This window comes from Phasianus colchicus, chromosome 1, assembly GCF_987193195.1.
Source record: "Phasianus colchicus chromosome 1, bPhaCol1.hap1.1, whole genome shotgun sequence".
NCBI classification, from domain to species: Eukaryota; Metazoa; Chordata; class Aves; order Galliformes; family Phasianidae; genus Phasianus; species Phasianus colchicus.
Window position 1 is genome coordinate 77,494,315 of NC_143436.1, and position 23,849 is coordinate 77,518,163.

Sequence of the window (23,849 nt, forward strand, 5' to 3'; positions counted from 1 at the left end):
AGATTAAAACTGCAATTTTCCCTATGGATTTCAAGATCACTTTCAAGTAATACAAGTAGTTTCATTCACCCATCCACCTCTTTCAGAAACCCAACAACTTATGAATTCAGAATTCTATTAAGAATCATCATTCCCACTCTTTTAGCTATGATCTGTAGCAGGAGAGTCACACACTCCATTGGTGGTGCAGAATGAAGACCTTTATTGTATGTGCTTACAACCTTTTATACCCACGCAACAACCCCTTGATCACATGTACCTACCAGGTGCCTCGTGCATGTTTATATCTGGTGCAAGTAGCTACCAAGCTTGTTTACTCATTTGCAAGGTAAAAAGTAGATCATATCACAAGTTGATGAGAATGAGAATTGCTCCAAATAATACTAACCAAGGATGTGGGCTTTATGAGGTTTTTACAGGTGGTATATACCATGAGGTATTTTGGGACTGGTCTACAAAAGGTAGGCCATTGCTGATATTTTGATAATGATTTTGCAATCTGTTATATAGTAAATCACTAGACTTCAAAGTTATATAGCACTGCAGAGCCACAAGATTTCACAAGTCATGAGTTGTGATAACTCTGTTCTCTGTAGCTGTGTTACCTACATTCATGCCTCTGTGTTTCTAGGTTTCAGTGAAATCTTTAAGTATCTTTCTGTAGGTAAAAACATTTTCTTGTACATTTTTAGAAGACTTTTTCCAACACACATACAAAGAAAAGAGAGTAATAACTATGAAGTATTATATGCCTCACAATAGAAAAAAAAACTTTATATAAAGACATCCAAGGATGCAATTTACAAGTTGATAGCTTATTCCAATTGTAACTCCAGTATACATTTTCTTTTGACATTTTGCTTTTATTTTAATTCTAATTACCATTCAGGTTTGGGTGCTCACTATCTCTAAGACAACAGATTTTTTTTTTTTTAATGTGAGATTGGTTAAACACTGGAACAGGCACAGGCATTCTTTATCCTCAGAGATACCCAAAATCCAAATAATAATAATATCCAATAATATCCAAATACTAATAATTGTTGTGGAGACCAGCTTCAGGGCAGGTAAGACTGCACTGGGCAAGGAATCTGAAGCAAAAAGTGTGACACAAAAGCTCTTTTTAGGGCTTTTTGAAACCAGTAAAATTGTTGTGCCTGTGTCCTGAGGGCTGGCAGCTTGTGAGCAGCCTATTGAGCCAGCAGGGTTGGAGCCAGCAGGGTTGGAGCCAGCATTGCCTACTCTTGACCTTGACCAGGCTGCTCAGCCGTGGGGAGGACAGAAGCTTGGCTTCCAGGCCAAGCAAATGGTGTTTCTGCCTCCTGAGAATAGGGAGGGGAAGTTAGTGCATGAGCACAGCCCGCACTGCCCATACTATACTGCAGCAGCAGATATGGGAGGTGGGTCGAGCGGCAGGGTGGATAGGTGCTGTCCCTCTTTATTCAGGAGACCTGCTTTCTTATTGACTGTCTCTGGGACTACAGGTTTAAACATGGTCTCCACCAGACAGCAGGCTTTCCCCAAGGAAACTGTGGCAACCCAGACAGAGGTCTTGCCCAGAAATGTGGCTGTTCAGGTCTCTGGCTGCAGGGAGTGCCTTAGCCTGTTGCTGCCAGGGAAAGGTGGCAGAGAGTATTGTGGTGGAGCTCAAGAAGGAGGTGGAGAAATTAAGGACCATCAGGGAGTGTGAGCAGGAGATAGATTAGTGAAATAACTCTCTGCGAGAAAGACACCAAGCTGACACTCCTCAAACAATGGTGGACCCTCTCCCCTGCCATAGTAGAGCAGAGTGAGACTGTTTGAGAGAAGAGAAGGAATGGAAACAGGTCCCAGCTTGACGATACAGGCAACCCCAATCCCAACCTACCTTGGTTCCCCATGTGCCTCTGTGTAAGAGGTTTGAGGCCCTGGAATCTGAAGAAGAGGTGAGTGAGGTTGCAGTGGGAGGTCTACTTGCAAAGTTGTCTAGTGTGAGTTAGTCAACTCCACACCTCAAGACTGCCTCCACCAGGAAGGAAAGGAGGGTGATTGCTGTAGGTAACTAAATTCTGGGAGGAATGGAGAGCCCTGTATGTCAGCCTGACCCCAGCTGTAGGAGCTGTGCTGCCTCCCAAGAGCCCAGGTCAGGGATATTTCTAGAAAACTCCCCAGTCTGATCCACCCCTCTGATTATTATTGTTTATTGATAGTTCAGGCCAGCAGTGATGACGTTGCTGACAGAAGCCTGAGGATCATCAAAAATTATTTCAGTGGACTGGAGCAGTTAGTTAGTTAGTTGATGCCTAGTTAGCAGGCATACAGATGACATTTTCCTCTATTCCTTCAGTGGCAGGGAAGGACACTGAGAGGAGCAGGAAAAGCCCTCTAATAAACACATGGCTGAGAGGCTGGTGCAAATGCAAGAATTTGGGGTTCTTTGATCATGGGACAGTTTACTCTGCATCTGGCCTGAGGCCTGCTGATGGGTCACGTGTCTCAAAGGGGGGGAAATGGATCCTTGTCCAGCCACTGACAGGACTTGTAGAGAGGGCTTTCAACTAGATATGAAGGGGGAAGGGAATAAAACCAGGCCCTCTAGAGATGAGCCTAGGGGAGCAATAACAGGATTAGGGGTGAGGCAAGGGGCTCAGCTAAAGTGCATCTACACCAACACATGCAGCATGGGCGGCAACCAGGAGAAGGTGGAAGTGGCAGGCAAACTATGACTTAGTTCACATTAGGGAAACATGATAGGATTGTGCCCATGACTAGAGTGCTGCAATGGATGGCTATAAGATCTTCAGAAAGGATAGGCAAGGAAGGAAGGGCGGTGGCATGGCTCTCTATGTTAGAGAGTGTTTTGATGTTATTGAGCTTGTGGCAGGGGATGATAAGGTTGAATTTCTGTGGGTAAGGATCAAGGGGAGGGCTGACAAGGCAGACAACCTGGTGGGGGTCTGTTATAGATCCCCTAACTAGAATAAAGAGACAGATGAGGTCTTCTACAAGCAGCTGGCAGAAGTTGCACTATTGCCAGCCCTTGTCCTCATGGGGGTCTTTGAATTCCCTGATATATGCTGGGAGTACAACATAGCACAGAAGCAGCAGTCTAGGAGGTTTCCAGAGCATATGGAAGATAACTTCCTTCTGCATCTGGTGAGAGAACCACCAGGGGAGGCGCCTGCTAGATCTGCTGATCAGAAAAAAAGAAGGTCTGGTGGAAGACGTGGAGGTCCAGGGCTGTCTTGGACAGAGTGACCATTAAATGGTAGAGTTCTTGATTCTTGGTGGAGCCAGGAGGGGACAGCAAAACTGCTACCTTGAACTTACGGAGGGTGGACTTTGAATTGTTCAGGAGACTAGAAGGGAGAGTGTCTTGGGATTCAGTCTCAGAGGGCAAAGGTGTCCAGGAAGGCTGGTCACTCCTCAAGAAGGAAGTCTTAAAGGTGCAGGAGCAGGCTATCTCCCTGAGCTGCAAAATGACCTGGTGAGGAAGAAGACCAGCCTGGATGAACAGGGAGCTTTTCCTCATGCTCCAGAAAAAGATGTTGGTAGGATGTGCAGGGAGAACACTAGAAAGTCAAAAGCCCAGCTCGAATTCAACTTGGCCGATAGGGTAAAATGGAACAAGAAACTATTTTACAAATATATTAACAGTAAGAAGAGAACCAAGGAGAATCTCCATTCTTTACTGGATGTGTCTGGAAACATGACCACTGAGAATAAGGAAAAGGCTGAAGTTCTCAATGCCTTCTTTACATATGTCTTTAAAAGTCAGACTAGTTATCCTCTGGGTACTCTACTCTCTGACCTGGAAGTCTCAGATGAGGGGCAGACTAAACCCCCCCACACACAATTCAGGAGGAGACAGTCAGAGACCTACTATTCTACCTGGACTGCCACAAGTTCATGGGTCCAGATGAGATCCATACAACAGTGCTGAGGACACTGGCAGAGGTGATAGCCAAGCCACTTTCCATCAACTGTCAGCATTCCTGGTCAACAGAAGAAGTCCCAGAAGACCTGACAGTACAACTCTCATCTACAAGGGTCATAAGGAAGATCCAGGGAACTACAGACGTGTCAGCCTAACCTTGGTGTAAGGGGAGGTTATGGAGCAGATTTTCTTGAGGGAGATCAGCTAGCATGTGCAGGACAACAGAGGATCAGGCCTAGCGAGCACAGGTTCATGAAGGGCAGATCCTGCCTGACCAACCCAGTTCTCCTTCTATGATGTAGTCACCCACGTGGTGGATGACAGAAGAGCTGTTGATATGGCCTACCTTGACTTCAGCAAAGCCTTCAACAGTCTCCCCACACTGTCTCCCAGGAGAAGCTGACAGCCCATAGCTTGGACAAGTACACTCTTGCTGGGTAAGGAATTGTCTGGAGGACTAGGCCAGGAGAATGGTGGTGAATTGAGTTAAATCCAGCTGGCGACTGGTCACAAGTGGTGTTTCCCATGGGTCTGACCCATTCAATATCTTTACTGATGACCTGGATGAGGGCATTGAATGCACCCTCACTAAGTTTGCAAGTGACACCAAGTTGGCCAGAAGTGTCAATCTGCCTAGAGGTCAGGTGCTAGAATAGGCTGCCCAGGGAGTAGGTTGGTGGAGTCACTAACCCTGGAGGTGTTCAGTGAACATTTAGACATTGTGCTGAGGGACATGGCTTAGAGAGAACTATTGGCGGCAGGTGGATGGTTGGAATGAGTGGTCTTGTAGATCTTTTCCAACTTTAATGGCTCTATGATTCTAAACATGCCCCTGAGAAATCTACTTTAGCTGACAATTGCCAGAAGCCCCTTCTAATCTCTAGTTCTGCGATTGCATGATTCTCTGTAATTTTTGAATAATTTACAAATATTAATTTGAAAAAATAAATAGTTCTCACAAGAACATATTCGCTCTTTTTCTATTTTCATTTTTCCCATTACTAAAACTTTTTCTTAAAACTACTGAGGTTAGACAACTAGTCCAAGTGGTAGCCTAAATACAAAGAAACATTTCTTTTACATACAGGTCACGCAATTAAAAATATTAATTTTTTTAGAAATTAAAATACATTCTATTTTCTGGACTGCCACAAGTTTACAAGCGTGCTTCACTGACCACTTGAAGATGGGCCCCAAATACATCACTCATGTATTTCTCTGCATAGAGTTTGACTAAAGTAATCATTTTACTAGATAATAAAACCCAATCCTGTATATATTGTAGCTAATGAGACCTCTAATATTCTAAGAATTCTCTGAAAAATACATAATTTACCCACATGCTTAGATATGATTTGACTTGCTCTGGTAAGCTTAGCTTCATTGAGAAAAGGCAGCAGAGCCTTTTCATCACTGTGCCTAATATTTTAGACTCTTATTTTTTGAGAAATGCCCTTCTTAAGATCTGCTTTGTGACAGCCGCACTCTCTGCAAACATTATCACACATTACTTTGAACAACTGCTACTGTGTTTTAAGAAATAAATCTACTGCAGTATTCAGGGAACTCTTCAATACAGATACTTCAACCTCTACCATCTGTATTCAGACTTGCGCTAACACAGGATAAACAGCATTTCTCTCTCATTTCTGTTGCCATTCTTCCTTAGCATGTTTTGGTTTTTTTGTTTGTTTCTTTGTTTTGTTGCATTTTTTTTTCCTCCAAGAAGTTATCACTTATGCAACTTATTTTTTGTTGTTGTTTGACTCAGTAAATGGCTCCACAACCACACAGTTGTTTGCTCATTCTTCACTTTCCCAGTGGGATGAGGGAGAGAAAAAAAAAGTAGTAAAACTCATGAGTTGAAATAAAACTATTTACTAAGACAGAAAAATAGAAACATGATTATGACAACTATGTGTGTGTGCAGTATATTACACACATGCACTATTATATTTTACATATGTTAATATATTTAATATATTTTATATAAAAAACACAAGTGATGCACAAAGAATTACTCACTATCCCCCAGCCAATGCCCAGCTAGCCCCCTGTGCAGTGGAAGAGCTCCCACCCCTTAAAACTCCTTCTGCATAATGTTGTATAGTATGGAATATCCCTTTAGCCAATTTAAGTCAGCTGTCTTAAATCTGTTCCCTCCTAGCTCCTTGGACCCTTCACTGTGAATAGTCTTGGCTCTATACAATGCTGCCTAGGAGGCAACTTTAAGTATTAGTGTGTTATCAGCATAGTTCTTCTCCTAGAACCAAAACACAACAACATACCAGACACTCTGAAGAGAATAACTCTGTCCCAGGTGAAAACTAAGACAGTAGCCACACTGTATTGCATACCATCACACTCAGGTCCCACAATTTCTTAACAGCCTAATTATCATGACCTATCTTGCTTTTTCATATATATACATACATATATTATCCCCATAGTTTATGGGCCATTCATGTGAATCATCCATGATACTCAGTTCATAACTTTGGGCTTCATCTATCAGAACAGTTCTTCAGTGCAGGTGGATGATTCATAGTGCAGTTATTGCATGCAGATGATAGTTCTGGTTCCATTGGAATTCTTTGACCCGGATAATTCTTACTGTACTACTGTTAAGAAGATCTTTAATAGCCATAATAATGATGACATTGATGACATGCAGTATTACGTAGCAAATTCAACATCGTACAATTTAAAATACTGGCTGTTCTCACCTATCATCAGAGCACCTTGAGATACACAAACAGACATTTCCATCCTTCCACATTACCCACCACCACATACACCTGGGTTTCTAAGCAAAAGCAATCCCATGAATAGGCTTGCCTTCTCTTAAGGCAGGGAATGACCCAGATGGTTTTGCTCAGCATGACCTTGATGTGCACCACTGGGACTTTATCCCCTCCTATGGGATGCAGGATGCTTGAAAGGACAGAACCAGCTTGATTGGCAGATCCCTGAGTGTTACTAACCAGGTAGCTTCTGCTAAATGTATGTCCCAGCACCCTTTGCTCTCGATGTAGACTTCAACAGTCCATTGTATTGTTCAATGTTTCCAGAGGTGCATGACAGAGGATGTGATACACCCACTCAATGCTGTGCTCTTTGGCCCAGTGGCTATGAAGTTGTTTCAAAAAAAAAAAAAAGAAAGAAAGAAAAAAGAAAAAAAAAAAACAACCAAAAAAAACCAACAAAGTTTTGTTTTCTGACAGTTCTTTCTGGGGTGCCATGTCACCACAAGATTTGCTTTTCAAAACCCAGGATAGATAGTATTTCAGGCAGTGGCATGGAGTACAGGATAGGTTTCCAGCCATTCACTGGTTGCTTCCACTACTGTGAGCACATGGTATTTGCCACAGTGATTTTGTGGGAGTGTGATGTAACCCACCTGTCAGTCCTCCCCATACCAAAGAGGTTTCACCTGTTTAGCTTTCTTATTACAGCACACTTTTCACAGTCAAGGATAACCTGTGCAATAGCATCTATAGTCAAGTCCTTCCCTCAGTCCTGAGCTCATTTGTAGATTGCATCTCTTCCTTGGTGGCCTGAAGTGTCTTGGGCCCACCAGCTAGAAATAGTTCACTCTTATGTTGCTAGTCCAGATCTACCCAAAGCCACTTTAATCTGAGTGGCCCAATCCACCTGCTGGTTGTTTTGATGTTCTTCAGTGGCACGACTCTTGGGTACATGAACAACTACTTGATATACCTTTACAATCATGTTCTCTACCAAGGCAGCAGTATCTTTCCACAGTGCAGCAGCCCAAATAAATTCATCTCTGCACTGCCAATTGTTCTGCTTCCACTGTTATAACCATGTCCATAGGGTATTTGCCACCATCCAGGAGTCCATATCTAGAGCACAGGCTATTTGTCTCATTTAGTAATGTCTCAAGTCAGCTGGATGGCCTTCACTTCTGCAAATTGGCTCCTTTTACCCTTGTCTTCAGTAGCTTCTGCAGCTCATTATCACGTGGGACTCCATACAGCAGCCTTCCACCTCCAGTGCTTTCCCACATCAGTGAACAGGGCATATTTCTTCTCCTTTTCTGGGAGTTCATTATATAGCAGAGCCTCTTCAGCACATCACCTTCTTTTCTGGTGGTATTCCAAAATCTTTGCCTTTGAGCCAGTCCATAAACACCTCTAAGGTCCCTAGACAACAGAGATCCCCTATTCAAGCCTGCTGTGGGAATAGCGCAGCCCACTTACCATAGCATTAGTTGCATAACGTGTGGAAGTAACCCTCCCTTTGAGCATCCAGACCAACACAGGCAGTCAGAGAGCCAAAAGGAGTTGTACTTCAATACCAATTACTTCCAAAGCTGTTCAGATCCCTTCATATGCTGCCAATATCCCTTTCTCATTTGGAGTATAGCGGGCCTCAGATCCTCTGTATCTTTGACTCCAAATCCCTAGGACCAACCTCAAGTCTCCCATGGGGCTTTCTTCTAGAGACTCCAAGTGGGGCCATTCACCCCAGCTGCACTTGAGGGCATTGTAACATAATAGAACGTGCAACAGTACAGTCAAGCAGCAAGGTCCCAGGCTGCAGCAAGGGAGCATCTGCTCATATGCAATGGCAGCAGGCACAGAAATAAGGAAAAAAAAACCAAACTGCTTACCTTTGGAAGGCCTATAAGGTTCTAAGATAGGCAGGGATCTCCAGGTAAGATACCCTCACCTCCTCTGCCAAACCTTAAATGAAGTCTGAGAAGTTCCAGTCACTCAGGTGCATTGCATGCACCTGAGCTCAGTGGGTTGGCCCTGCCTTCCTACTAGACACTCAATCACTCATTGAAGCTGTGATTTAACATTTCCACTACACTCCACCCCCTCATGGCATGAACCAATGATTGAGCCCTATTCGTAATGCTGACCCAGTACACCAGAATGCTTGTACAATTACCCATCGTGATATAGATCAACAAAATATGAGATGATTGATTATTGGTTTATGGTTGATCTTCATGGGCCGGTACTTGATGGTTCTCCTGGAGGCACATAGTTGCTTTGACCAAGGAAGGTTCAGCTTGTGTTTCATCTTATCCATATAGTCCACCACTGGATGTCATGCTGATCTTACGGTGATGCTGGAGCATCTTGATGCCAAGTTACTCCTCCCGGTTTTGTGGACTCAGAGACTCACAGGAAGTAGTACAGATGTTTAAGAGGTACAAGAAGGAGTAGGTCTGTCCTCCTTGGCAAGATACAGGCTGTGTTCGTCTCCTGGGTCAACACTTTGGCTTGTACTGGGGCATGTCCTGTCCATCTATACCATACCCTTTGGCCCAGTATCTGAGACTGCATAACTACATTGGGTACCAAAGTGGGGGGTAGTGATTTGCCATAGGGACATGACTAGTGAACACTCTAAAAACCAGAGTGTTGACCATGATATCTGCAGGCCATGTACTTTTTACCAGAAGAACTAGCAATCCATCCACCTCCAATAATCTCCCCCAAGTTGCAAGTAGGCCACACCAGTTTGTCCTACACCCTCCAAGGCCATTCTATTCTATTCTATATGCGTACCTGGTTCTAGGCTCTCATGAGCATGGAGCAGAAGATTAGTTTCATTGTCAATTTGGGGTCTTACTTGATTGTCAGTGCCTATAATTTGAATCTTAAGTGAGGAGGCCAGTGCTGTCTGTAGTTACTTCAGGTCACTGGGTCTGCCATAACAGAATCACAGAATTGTAGGGATTGGAAGGGACCTCCAGAGATCATCGAGTCTAACCCCCCTGCCAAAGCAGGTTCCCTACACCAGGTCGCACAAGTAGGCATCCAGGCGGGTCTTGAATATCTCCAGAGAAGGAGACTCCACAACCTCCCTGGGCAGCCTATTCCAGTGTTCTGTCACCCTCACTGTAAAGAAGTTCTTGCTCACATTTGTGCGGAACTTCCTATGCTCCAGGTTTCGGCCGTTTCCCCTTGTCCTGTCTCCACATTCCACTGAAAAGAGTCCAGCCTCGCCACTCTACCCCCCACACCTTAGATATTTATAGACCTGGATCAGGTCTCCTCTCAGTCTTCTCTTCTCAAGGCTAAACAGACCCAGCTCACTCAGCCTTTCCTCATAGGAGAGACGCTCCAGGCCCTTCATCATCTTGGTGGCCCTCCACTGGACTCTTTCCAAGAGATCCCTTTTTTGTACTGGGGAGCCCAGAACTGGACACAGTACTCCAGATGAGGCCTTACCAGGGCAAAGTAGAGGGGGAGGATCACCTCCCTCGACCTGCTGGCCACGCTCTTTTTAATGCACCCCAGAATACCATTGGCTCTCTTGGCCACAAGGGCACCACTGCTGGATCTTCCTTCTTGTCCTTTTTGAAGACCGGAGTGACATTAGCTATCCTCCAGTCCTCAGACACCTCCCCCGTTCTCCAAGACCTCTCAAAGATGACAGAGAGCGGCTCAGCAATCACCTCTGCCAGTTCCCTCAGCACCCGTGGATGCATCCCATCGGGTCCCATGTATTTGCGAACACTGGTGTTGCCCAGGCACTCTCGGACCACCTCTTCCCTGACTAAAGGGAAGTCTTCCATTACCCAGACCCTTTCACTAACCTCCAGGGTCTCGGATTCCCGAGGGGGAGCTTTTTCACTGAAGACAGAAGCAAAGAAGGCGTTCAGTATCTCCGCCTTCTCAGCATCTCCCGTTACCAGAACACCCCCATCACTTAGCAAGGGGGCCACGTTCTCCCTAGTCTTCCTTTTACTGTTAACATACTTAAAAAAGCCTTTTTTATTATCCTTTATCACCTTTCCCAGGTTCAATCCCAGGCGGGCTTTAGCCATCCTTGTCGCATCCCTGCAGGCCCTGAGAACATTTCTATATTCTTCCCAAGTGGTCAGACCCTTTTTCCACATTTCATGGGTCTTCTTCTTTGAGTTTGCGCACGAGCTCCTTGCTCATCCACACAGGTCTCCTGCCACCCTTTCCTGATTTCTTCCTCACAGGGATACACCAATCCTGAGCTTAGAAGAAGAGCTGTTTTAATGCCGACCAGCTCTCACAGGCCCCCTTACCTTCTAACACCCTAGCCCATGGGATAGCTCCAAATAGGTCCCGGAAGTGATCAAAGTTGGCTCTCCTAAAGTCCAGGGTAGCAATCCTACTTTTTGCTTTAGTTCTTCCACTCAGGATCTTGAACTCCACCATCTCGTGGCCACTACAACCCAAGCTACCCCCGACCTTTACTTCCCTGACAAGCCCTTCTCTATTAGTGAGAATAAGGTCCAGCAACACACCTCCCCTCGTCGGTTCCTCAACCACCTGCATCAGAAAGTTGTCCTCAACACATTGCAGGAACCGTCTGGACCGCATGTGCCTGGCCGCATTGCTTATCCAGCAAATATCTGGATAATTGAAGTCCCCCATGAGCACCAGCGCCTGGGATCGTGACGCTGCTTCCAGTTGCTTATGGAAAGCAACCTCCTCCTCCTGATCAGGGGGTCTGTAGTACACTCCCACAACAGCGTCAGCCATACCAGCCTGCCCCTTGATTCTCACTCACACGCTCTCCACTGCTACACCACTCTCCCCCAGGTGGAGTTCAATACATTCTAGCTCCTCTCTCACATAAGGAGCAACTCCACCACCCCGCCTCACCGGCCGATCTTTCCTAAAAAGCACATAGCCCTCCACGACAACATTCCAGTCATGCGAACGTCCCACCACATCTCCATGATTGCAATGACATCGTAGCCGTGTGACCACACGCAGATCTCCAACTCTTCCTGTTTATTTCCCATACTGCGCACATTAGTGTACAGACACTTAAGGGAAGCAGCATTCCCCTGCCACTCTCCATCCCTTCGAACTCCACCCATCAAGTTATCTTTTGAACCTCGAACTACCCGCACAAGCTCAGCAGCCTTGATTTTGTCCCCTTCCCCCTTCCTACCTAGTTTAAAGACCTTTCAATGAGCCCCGCCAGCTCCTGGGCTAGGATCCTTTTACCCCTTGTGAGCTCCATCTGCAGCTGTCATGCCAAGAGCCGAGTAAATTGCCCCATGGTAAAAAAAAACAAAATTCTTGTGCCTGCACCAACCTCTAAGCCATTTATTTATGAGAAGGGTTTTTTTGATCCTCTCAGTGTCCTTCTGCCATTGAAGAGATAGAAGAGAAGACCATCTGCACTCCCGCACCATCAAGTACCCTCCCCACACCCTTGAAGTCATTTTTGATAGCCCTCAGGCTTCTCTTGGCAGCATCATCACTGCCAACCTGAACTACCAATAAGGGGTAGTAGTCAGATGGACAAATAAGCCCAGGAAGCTTTCTAGAGATATCCTTGACTTGGGCTCTAGGGAGGCAGCACACTTCCCTCCGGGTGGGATCAGGTCAACATAACGGGCCCTCAGTTCCTTTTAGAAGGGAATCACCTACAACTATCACCCTCCTTTCTTTTCTGGAAGAGGCGGTCTTCAAGCATGGAGCCGACCGCCTCTCCTTAGGAAAGCTCGGAGGCTGTTCCTTCACCTCATCCTCAACCTCCTCACCCTCCAGTTTCAGGGTTTCAAACCTATTACTTAGAGGCACCTGAGAAACCGAGGTAGGTTGGGATGGGCACCGCCTGCGTCGCTGAGGTGGGACCTGCTGCCATTCCTCCTGTTCTCTCAAGTCAGCTCTCTCGATTTGACCACAGCAAGGGAGAGGGTCCACTACAGGCTGGGGGTTGCAATCTCCGCTTGTTTCTCGCAGAGAGTTACACCACCAGTCTATCTCCCTCTCACACTCTCTAATGATTCTTAACCTCTCTACCTCCTCCCTGAGCTCTACCACCAGGCTGAGCAGCTCATCCACCTGTTCACACCTCGCGCAGGTGGCATCCCTCCCATCCTCCCCTGGCAGCAGCAGGCTCTGGCAATCCCTGCAGCCAGAGACTTGAACTGCCACAGTTCTGGGCAGTCCCTCCGTCTGTGTCGCCACAGTCATCTTGGAGCAAGCACGCCGTCTGGTAGAGACCATGTTTGAACTTGCGGTCTCCGGGTCAGCCAGTAGGAGAGTGGTCACCTGAGCAAGAACAAGGACCCACAGGACCCATCTCCCACACCTACTGCTGCAGTAATGGGCAGCGTGGGCTGTGCTCACACTCTGCCTTCCCTCCCTGCTAGTAGTAGGCAGTAGCACCCTTTTCTTACCAGGCACGTTAGGCACGGTAGGTGTCCTGGGGGCTGCTTATACCCTCGTGAAGAAAGGGTCAAGGTTAACCACAGAGATAAGAGTGAGCAGTGCCGGCTCCACCCCTGCTGTCTCAGCAGCCTGCCCACAAGCTGCCAGCTGCCACCAGCCCCCAGCACCGGCACAGTGCTTTTGCGGGTTCAAAAAGCCCTAAAAAGAGCTTTTTGGATGGCCTTTTTTGCTTTAGGTCCCTTCCCCAGTGCAGTCTTACCTGCCCTGAAGCTGGTCTCCGCAGCAATGACCTCAGGTCATGCAGGGTTCATTCAGGTCCTGCAGGGTTTTCTAGAGTTCTAAGTCTTTGTTCACCCCTGCAGAGATTGAGAGTCTGTCTTCAGGGCAGTCTTAAGACTGCCATTATAACATTCAGTAAGATCTGCCCCCACCAAATTATATGGCAGATGGATTCTCCACTCAATGTTGTTTTCTTCTGCCCAGCTCTGTACTACTGCACCAGTAAAATGAGTCCCTTGGTTGCTTTCCATGACTTGAGGTTTCCTGTAGGCGGCCATCAACTTGGTGAGTTCCTTGATGGTACATGCCTGGTTTGCTCTTGGCACTAGATAGGCCTGCATTAGCCCACTTGTTGTGCTGATGCAGGTCAGGGCATATCCTACTGCTCAAACTGAGGGAGGAATCCAGTGTAATTGATCTGCCATTGCTTGAGAATTGCGTTCTCCAACAAGACAGCCTGTTGTTTTGGTCAATGATCTCAATCTCATCTTAGAATCAGAGAATCATAGAATAGGCTGGGTTGAAAAGTACCACAATGATCATCTAGTTTCAACATCCCTGTTATGTGCAGGGTCACCATCCACTAGACCAGGCTAGACTAGACTAGCCTTGCATACCTCCAGGGATGGGGCATCCACAACCTCCTTGGGCACTTGTTGCAGTGTGCCTATACCCTCTGAGTGAAAAACTTCCTCCTAATATCTAACCTAAACTTTCCATGTCTCGGTTTAAAACCATTCCCCCTTGTCTTGTCACTATCCACCCTTGTAAACAGCCATTCTTCCTCCTCTTTATATGATGCCTTCAAGAACTGGAAGGTCTCCAAGAAGAAGGCCTTCAAGTACTGGAAGTCTCCCCAGAGCCTTCTCTTTTCCAAGCTAAACAAGCCCAGTTCCCTCAACTTTTCCTCATAGGAGAGGTGCTCCAGCCCTCCAATCATCTTGGTCCTCTTCGAGACCTGCTCCACGAACTCCACATCCTTCCTATACTGGGGTCCTCAGGTCTGGATGCAGTACTCTGGATGGGGCCTCACAAGGGCTGAGTAGAAGGGAACAATCACCTCCCTTTCCCTGCTGGCCACCCCTTTTTTTAATGCAGCCCAGAACACAGTTGACCTTCAGGGCTGCAAGCGTACACGGCTGGCTCATGTCCACCTTCTTGTCCACCAGGACCCTCCTCATGTCCTTCTCCACAGGGCTGCTCTCAAGGAGATCTTTCCCCAGTTTGTATAAATACCTGGGATTGCTCAGCCCAAGTGCAGCACCCTGCACTTGGCCTTATTGAACCTCATTAGGTTTTCATGGGTCCACTTCTCCAGCCTGTCCAGGTCCCTCTGGATGGCTTCCCTTCCTTCCAGCGTATCGACTGCACCACTCAGCTTGGTGTCATCTGCAAACTTGCTGAGGGTGCACTCGATGTCATCGTCTATGTTATTGATAAAGATGTTGAAGAGCACTGGTCCCAAGACCGACTACTGAGGGACACTGCTTGTGACCGGCGTCCACCCTGAAAGAGAACCACTGATTACAACCCTATGGCTGTGTCCAGCCAGCCAATTCCTAATCCATTGAATAGTCCATCCTTCAAATCTGAACCTCTCCAATTTAGAGAGAAGGACGTGGTGAGGGACCATGTCAAAGGCCTTGCAGAAGTCCAGGTAGATGACATACACCGCCCTTCCCCCCAGCCACCAAAGACATCATTCCATCATAGAAGGCCACCAGATTGGTCAGGCACACTCTGCCCCTAGTGAAGCTATGCTGGCTGTCTCGAATCACCTCTTTATCTTGTATGTGCCGTAATATAGCTTCTAGGATAATCTACTCCGTGATCTTCCCAGGCATAGAGGTGAGGCTCACCCGCCTGTCATTCCCTGGGTCTTCCTTTCTCCCTTTCTTAAAAATGCAAGTAATGTTTCCCTTTTTCCTGTCACCAGGGACTTAATTTGGAGAGGAAGGGGATTGATGCCCTCTACTCAGCTCTTGTGAGGCCCCATCCAGAGTACCGCGTCCAGACCTGGGGCCACCACTACAGGGAAGATGTAGAGTTCTTGGAGCGGGTCCCGAGGAGGACCACTAAGATCATTGGAGGGCTGGAGCACCTCTCCTATGAGGAAAGGTTGAGGGAACTGGGCTTGTTTAGCTTGGAAAAGAGAAGGCTCTGGGGAGACTTCCAGTACTTGAAGGCCTTCTTCTTGGAGGCCTTCCAGTTCTTGAAGGCATCATATAAAGAGGAGGGAGAACGGCTGTTTCCCCTGTCATGCATATAGCTGCACAATTGGCAGTTCTTTTTCCTCAGGTGGCTTGGGCATAGTGGTCCAGGTCATTTGAGAAGCTGTTTTCCTTTTTCCTAGGATGTCTTACTATCACAAGCATGAAGTACACAGTTGTAAAGAAAATAAAAGACATAAAAAAATTAAGAGTGGTAGAGCCATTTACTTCTGTAGGTTAGCATTCCCTTTGTATGTTAACTTCAGGGCTTCTGGGGTGGGACTGAAATTAATCATAACTTTAGCATAGGGAATCGAGCTCTGACTTTGTAGCCATATTAAAATTAATTATTCCAAGATGCAAAAAAGTAATAATGATTGTGCTGCATTTGGCACTGTATTCCTCCTCCTTAAGTAACTTTAATTTCTTGGAAAATATTGAGAAAGACATTTTTAGTATTTTTTGTAGATAGTTTGATATGAACTAAACCTTTCTTTCATTGTGAAAAGGCAAAGGTGTTCCTATCTATGTAGAAATGTCAGCATCTCCTAAATAATGAGATGCTGAGGTTTTTTAGTTTCATGACTGATTTTAAGGATAGCAAGCATTTAAACAGTAACTGATTGGTCAAGTGGTAAAGAATATGAGAAAATAGCAGCAGGTAGACTTATTAACCTGTCAATATCATTTGGCTGTGTTGACAAGGATGGCACCAGTTTTTTTTGTAACTCCTCCCAGTCTGAGTTTACTGTGTTCAAATGTGATGAGTGTTCAGAATATCCATGTGGTAGAGACCCATACTTTCTCATAATGAAGTAAGGAGAAAAAAAGTAAGTTCTTTTCTTTGCTGGCTTTTATGTGTTGAATTTTTAGTGGCCATTAGAATATTTGTGATTTGTCTAATTTCTCAACTTTGTGAAACACAGGGTAGAGGTAAGTGTCCAATTAGCATGAATTCATGTCATTTCTTCAAATTTAAGTGCTACAAAAGCATTTTCTAAGTTATTTTCTTTTCCTTTTCATGTTGTCTTGGCCTGGAAGAACTAGAAGTAGTGAGTTCCCTTTCTACTTCTTTCCTAGTATCAAGTTTTAATTATTAAGGCTTATTTGCTTGGCCTTGTGATTTAACAGTCACCTTTCTATAAATAAGTTTCTGTAGATATATTTATACCATCTCAATACATCAGTTTTTGAGAAAAGAGATAGCAAGCAGACTTTAAATGTCCTCTGTGTCTCCAGTGTAGATGATAGGGGCAGGGATGGGGAGGTGGGGAGAGAACTTGTTTGCTTACGTAAGGAACAGATTTAATTTGAAGAATATTTACCAGTCTAATCAATCAGTGAGAGGAATCCATGGCTTAAGAACTTGGAAGGTATGGGTGCTATGCTAAGATGTTTTTAAAGTACAAAACTGACAGTGAGAATTTGAATTTCATACGTGAGGAGTATTACATTAAGAGGTTTTACACATCAGGTGAGTTGCTATAGAACTATGAATCAAGATACTTCTTAGTACTTTCATCTTTATAAAAGTATATGGAGAAAAATGCATTTTAAAACATTTTTCCTTTATGGCAAAAATACGTAACAAAGCGTAATAAAGGTTGCTAAAATATGTGTATGCAATTGAGGTCTAAGTGCTTTTCTTGTCCCTCCATTTGAGAGGTAAAATACAGCTTTTTGTATGTTAGCGTTCTGCCATTTGGACTATATGGGCTTACACAAAAGCGGGTGTTACAGCATTTGAAATTCACTAAAAATTCTTCTGGTGTCTCATGAGGGATTGCCAAAATAACAAAGGATGAATCTTAATCTAACATATCTAGGTTTATGCATCTCGGTTTGGAATCGTAGAAGAGCAGAGCAAGTAGCAAAGGATGTTTGGTCAGTGAGATTGTTGCCCTCGTATAGAAACAGTCTGTGTGCTGGCGTGTATACAAGCAGCATGTTACTAGGTATTTAGTTTTGCTTTAGGTTTCCCCTTTATTGAGTGGACTGGCTGTATGAGAGCCTGCTTGGGTGGTGGATCAGCTTAATTTTGTTTTGCTGGATTAGTTTTTCTCTGCTGGGGAAAAGTGCTAAGAAGATAATTTTTAGAGTGGCTGAACTCTTAGAGATAGAACTGAATTCAGTTTCAAATCAACAAAGAAAAATTGCTGTGGCATTTCTGCACTCTGTAGAACCAGTTTTTCCAGTACCCTCTGGATATTCTATTATGAGAAAGATTTGCTACTTACGTTTGTGTTTTTGACAAAGTGTTTTCTTTCACTGATAAGGTCTGTGTTTAAATATGAGCATTGCTTAAATGGTTATTTGCAATATCATCAAAACATATTTGTCTGTTTTAATAGTTACTGTATTATTGGATTTTAAATTATGAAATCAACTGGTGAGAGGTGTGAAGGACTGTTAGAAAATGTTTTTGGACAATTGATTATTCACATTTTTCTTGGAACAAATGTGTTCTATTTCATCAGAAGTTGAAGCTGCCTTTTTACTTTGTTAGAAATCACCAGCCAGCAGCAGAGGGAGACTGACTGAAAAGCATTCAAATATTCACAATTTGGAAAACAGTTTTAAAACAATAATAATTTTTTAAAAATTGTAGAGACGCAGTTTAGCTAGTTACTTCACACTAAATAAAAATATGAAAGCTTAAAAATAAGACAATTTAAACATTTTTTTAAGCAAAGTACTGCAAGATGTCAATTCCTTCAAAATGTATTTAGTAATAAATCATAAATAATTGCAATATAATGCCTTTAATATGGTGACAAATTTTTGCCGCCTCTCTCTTTCTCTGGACTTGGTTGATAGGAGATTGATGTATCTAAACTGTAGGCCCTGAGAATGCCTCCCCAGTTCATGTCTGTGCTACAGTTACAATCAGATTGCTTGATTTGATAAACCTATATCTGCTTTTTTTTTTCTTTTTTTTCTTTTTTTTTTTCTGCAGCCACTGTGGTTTTTATGCATAGAAAATTCAGGTACATAGACAAGAATGAAGCTACGATGCATCTTAGTTTTGTACATGTTCCATGGCTTTCTGCCCATAAGACTGTAATATAGGCTCGTCTGTTGTCCTGTTTTGTTGTTTTTTTTCCCCTCTTCTCTCCAAAATTCTTTAATGGTATAGCACAAGACTTGACTCTTCTAGAACGTATGTGAACCATAAATTCAGGAAACCATGGTCATGTTGGTAATTTTGCCTAAACGTTTAGGTACTTTTATTTTTAAAGGTTTTGTTATTTTACCGGGATAATTATAATCCACTAAGATTGTTATCCCTCTAACCATGCAGTGTATGCAGTTGAAGAGAACAAAAACAACAACAAAATAAAAGATTTTTTTTTTTTTTCCTGAGTGTATGTGCAGAAAATGACTGTACTGAAGCTATCACACAAACAGAACTGATAAAAATTTTTTAGAGGACCCTTTTTCCCAACCTTAGATTACTTCTGAAAATAGTCTACAGCATCCAGACATGATTTCTAAACATGTACCTTAAGAATTCTAATCTCTTTTAAAATACGAAATCACATAGACACTTGCAAAAGTGAAATTCATGAAGTATTAAGTCTGTCACCTCTCTGCAGTATTTTCAGAGTAGGAACTTAATTGGTTTTGTACAAATGCTTATAATGCTGCATTGTATGTTCTCTGCAGGAAGAAAGCTCAACTGAAGAAGAAAAGAGGTGTCACAACTATTAATGAGCAGATGTTATTTCATGGCACCAGTAATGAATTTGTAGAAGCAATATGTATTCATAACTTTGACTGGAGAATAAATGGAATGCATGCTGCTGTATATGGAAAAGGTAAATATTTTTTCACATACAGCAGTTTGGCAGTCTGAACTGTTCAACATTAAGTATTCCGTATAGAATGTTCTTTGTGATGTACTCCTGTGTTTTTACAGAGACATTTAATATTGCTCTGCTTTTACATCAAGTAAAAGATGTAAATTAAGATGGAGATAAATTAAGAAAGTAAGAATACAGTGAATAATATAGTGAGCATAACTGTCGGGTAGGACTTGGGAATGGGGTGGATGAAGGGTGAACTGCAAAGCAGTGTAGTTCACAAGGAAAGTGTCCCTGCTAAAATATACACGCAAAATACTTGCTCATGTTCTGTAGGTTGCTCTGAAAGTAATGCTTCCTATTTATTTCCATAGAAACTACAACAGATCCAAAGAGCACAATAACACAGTTTGATAGAGCACATTCTCCACTACAAAACACTATTTTTCAACATTAGTCACCAGCCATGAACAAGAGCCTCCATGCCGCACTCATAAAAATTGGCACCAGTAGAGGTGACCTACTATTTCACAGCTGCTGTGACAATGTTGTTGATAGGAAAAATGCTGCCCGTGCAGTCCATCTTTCATTGGCCCTAACAGATGGAAGTAGGAAGGTGCCAAATCTGGACTCTATGATGGGTACGGTAGGACAGTCCAGCCAAGACTGGCAATGTGCAGCAAGGTCTTCAAACTAGTACGGGGCCTGGTGTTACCGTGTTGCAAGAGAAAGTTTGTCTTCTTCTCTGGCCTGACTCTGGGAGTTTGAGTCTTCAACTTAGTCAGCATCGCGATGTAGCAGTCAGAGTTGATGGTTTGTCTGGGTTCTAGGAAATCCAGAAGGATCCCCCCTTCCCTATTCCAAAAGACAGTCCACATCACTTTACCTGCTGAGGGCAGTGTCTTGAACTTCGTCTTCAGTGGGGAATTCACATGTCATCACTCCATGTGCTGCTGTTTTGACTCCAGCGCACAGTGGTGACACCATGTCTCATGACACCAGTAATGATGCGATCCAGGAAACTGTCACCTTCAGCCTCGTTCCATAGGTCCTGACAAACTTGCACATGGTGTCCAAGGCCATTTGCAACTTGGCCTGTCTTAAACTTTGCTGCCACCACTGCTGAAATGCACCACTCACTGCTTTGCATCCACTGTTTGGTCTCTGTAAATATTCAGTAAGGATCAAAAAATGTCAATGGGTGCAATGTTTTTTCTACTTGGAGGAATTCAGTGACACATCTTTGCTTCATACACACTTCCTTATCAGTCACCATTCTGTCAGACTGCCCTCTGCATCCATTTGTCACGTGACAATAGAATTTAACAGAATATTGGTGAGAATTTTCAACTTCTAATGCCATACCATCAGCATAGATTCATACCTCAGACACTGTTGGCCAACATAGGATTGGATTATCATGATGTCAGAAAAAGTCATTGGATTGCTAATAAATAGAAAAGAACAGACTTTTTTCATCAGCCTGGTACCTACCTGTTCATTAGAAGTCAACCTACCATGATATAATATATATAATATATTAATATATAATAATTATAATAATTATAATTATATATAATAAGAATTTGCTTTTTATTTGAAAGGGACCTACTTTGCAAGAGATGCATCATATTCCAGTCGTTTCTGCAAAGAGGATATGAAGCATGGAGATACTTTCCAAATTCATGGTGTGAATCTGCAGCCTCATCTGCACAAACCAGATAAAGTCATGTTTCTTGCTCGTGTATTAACTGGCGACTATATCAATGGTGACTCAAAATACATGAGGCCTCCTTCAAGAGATGGAAGTTTTGTGAACTTATATGACAGCTGTGTGGATAATACCTGGAACCCGAAAATATTTGTTATCTTTGATGCCAACCAAATCTATCCTGAGTACTTAATAGAATTCTGTTAAGTTTAATGAAGCTGAACTGAATATTTGTGTCTTCTTGGTACTTTTTTTTTTTCCTTTCACAAAAGCAACAACATGAAAACCCAAACTGTGAAAGGACAGAGATGAAAGAAAAGCTAGCATACGTTTATGAAGCTGTTAAACATTTAAGAGAGATTGTCCATCTGCTTTTAAAAATTTGTAAACTCACTTCACTAATGCCTTTTTACAATGTGAGGGAGTATTACAAGTCTGAAATTGCTCAATGAGTGCATTAGTAAGTTTTTGTTCAAAGACAAGACTTATGTTCCGAGTTCTTGAAAATATGTTGCAAGTAGTTATTTGTGTGGTAGTAATATGCTTGTAATACTGTAGCTCTGTGATTAAACAAACCTTTTATAAAGATTGTTTGTAGGACTTAAAGCCAAACCTGGATGATTTCTCCTGTGTGTATGTATGTGTGTTTTGTAGTGCACATTTCAAGATGTACAGGACCTAATGATCAACAAAGCTGCTACATTTAGCTTGAAGGTAAGCTTCAGTTATATCCTTGCTTGGTTACAAAATTCTTTCACTACAATTTCAGGTTTGCTTTCAACAAAAATGATGCCCTGGGGCTCTTGTGGTTGATAGCTGTTCAGTGTATAAATATTGAGCTCAGTGCTGGGATGTCATCACAGCCATATGCCTTTCTGAGTTCTTGCTCTGTAATTTTGCCACGTCGTTGTAGTATGTATGTGCATGCACGTATTTGCATGCAGATTACATAGTCTTGCCTGATCACTGTTTCAGAAGCACTTAGTGCGGGTTTACTTGCTGTTACTGAAGATGGCATAGGTTAATTTCACTGCGAATAACACAAAGTTAAACCAACAATGAAAATTTTCAAAAGATGTCATCCTTTCGTTTTTTAACACCTCAATAAAAAAGGTTTTAATAACATATGTTTAGATAGGTTTTCCTAATTTGTGTAGTTGTAAAATTAAGGAGTGTTTCTGACAAGAAGAACAGAAGAAACTATGTGTGGGTAAACAGCATATGTAAGTATCCAAACACATGAATAAGAGCTTAAAGAAGGGAGCTGTTACTATGATATGTACTAAAATCTTAGCTGATTTGCCATAAAATTGCATTCCTAGTGATTTTATTTGCTAAGAGACATAATGAGGAACACAAGGGACGATAATGAAACATAAAAACAGATTCGTTAAGCCTTCCATTCTTCTTCAGGCTTGCCTTTGGCTATGTAACAAATCCTTACGGAGAACATTAAGGCAGGTAGGGACTAATCTTTATTGGTTTGTCATGGAATTGTTAACAGAATTCTTGGATCAATGGCTGTATTTAAAATTGACTACATATCTGGCATCATAACTGTCTCTGATGTCTCATCCTTTTCCCTAGTGTTGTTATCTTTACCTGTCAACGGAACTTGCACAAATTGGCTGCCTGTTTTAATTTATAACTTTATAGCACCTTTTTTGTTTGAGATAAAGATGCATATTTTTTCTTTATCTTAGATGAATATTTGATCTCTGATTCCAGCTGAGAACTGCAGGTCCTACAGTTGTATTCCTAGTGATTTTATTTGCTAAGAGATATAATGAGGAACACAAGTGACGATAATGCAATGTAAAAGTGGAAAAGTGGCTAGGAACGATTCATGAGTCTGATTTGATAAGTGCCTGCATGCATGGTTAACGAGTGTTTGTGGAATGTTTAGTTGACATGTAGAGGGTTGCGGGAGAGTTAAAAGAGTAAACCTGTGAATGTATATAAGGGATGTTAAAACCTGTAATATATTATTTGTATCATTCACATCTGAGTCCGTGCCACAGATGCTGCACCTACATACATGCATAAATATTTGTATATATACATCCTCTTCCCCACTTCGCTTTAAGCAATAGATGTTCCTTGTATTTGTGTGTGATTCAGGATTTTATTATGGCATGTTGCTAGTTGACAAGATCAGCTTTAAAGAACATTTTCACATCTCTTGAAATATTCTCCTCCTAAAGTCATCACTGAAACTGTAACTTGTGAATAAGAATGAAAATATTTTATCTGCCGAAAACCCAACAAAATTTTATCTTGGAATCTAAAATCTATTCTCTAGTTTTATTTTGTCAGAGGATGTTACATCTTTATCCTAAATTAAAGTATTTGGATGTACAAATTAATTATCATCCTCAAATATAAATTAATTTTAAACGAAAAATATGTCAGTGGAAAACTTCATTCTTCTTTGCCAGTGATCTCTGTGGACAAAGCTAATGTACTAGAGAATGAGAGACATCTACAAGTGTCTCTTTAGCTATTTGGTGTTTTGTTTGCATTTGGGCTTGCAAGAATTCTTGCTTTCAAAATGGTCAGAATTTCTAGAATTATAAAGCTTGCTCTGGAAAACTACCTTCAAACAACTGATGTCGGGGGGATACATTGTATGGGACAGGACCATGTGAGTGAAGCATGCAAATGTTTCATTTGCTCATCCACTGCTTTTCCATTACAAGAAGCAATGATATCATAAAATACTATGTTTTCCTATATGTTTTATAAGATAACCTTCACATTATCTGTTCTGCAAAGCTC

General features: G+C 42.9%; 1 protein-coding gene across 1 annotated transcript in view; it reads left to right on the forward strand.

Annotated features, from left to right (window-relative positions):
* Positions 1-23,072, forward strand: part of LOC149919753 (protein mono-ADP-ribosyltransferase PARP11-like) — a 60,205-nt gene extending 37,133 nt beyond the window's left edge. The window contains exons 4-5 of the mRNA XM_090148215.1: positions 19,224-19,375; positions 20,965-23,072. Of these exons, the coding sequence (XP_090004341.1) occupies positions 19,224-19,375; positions 20,965-21,278 (466 nt within the window). The 3' untranslated portion in view covers positions 21,279-23,072. The remainder of the gene's footprint in view (positions 1-19,223; positions 19,376-20,964) is intronic.
* The last annotated feature ends 777 nt before the right edge of the window (positions 23,073-23,849 follow it).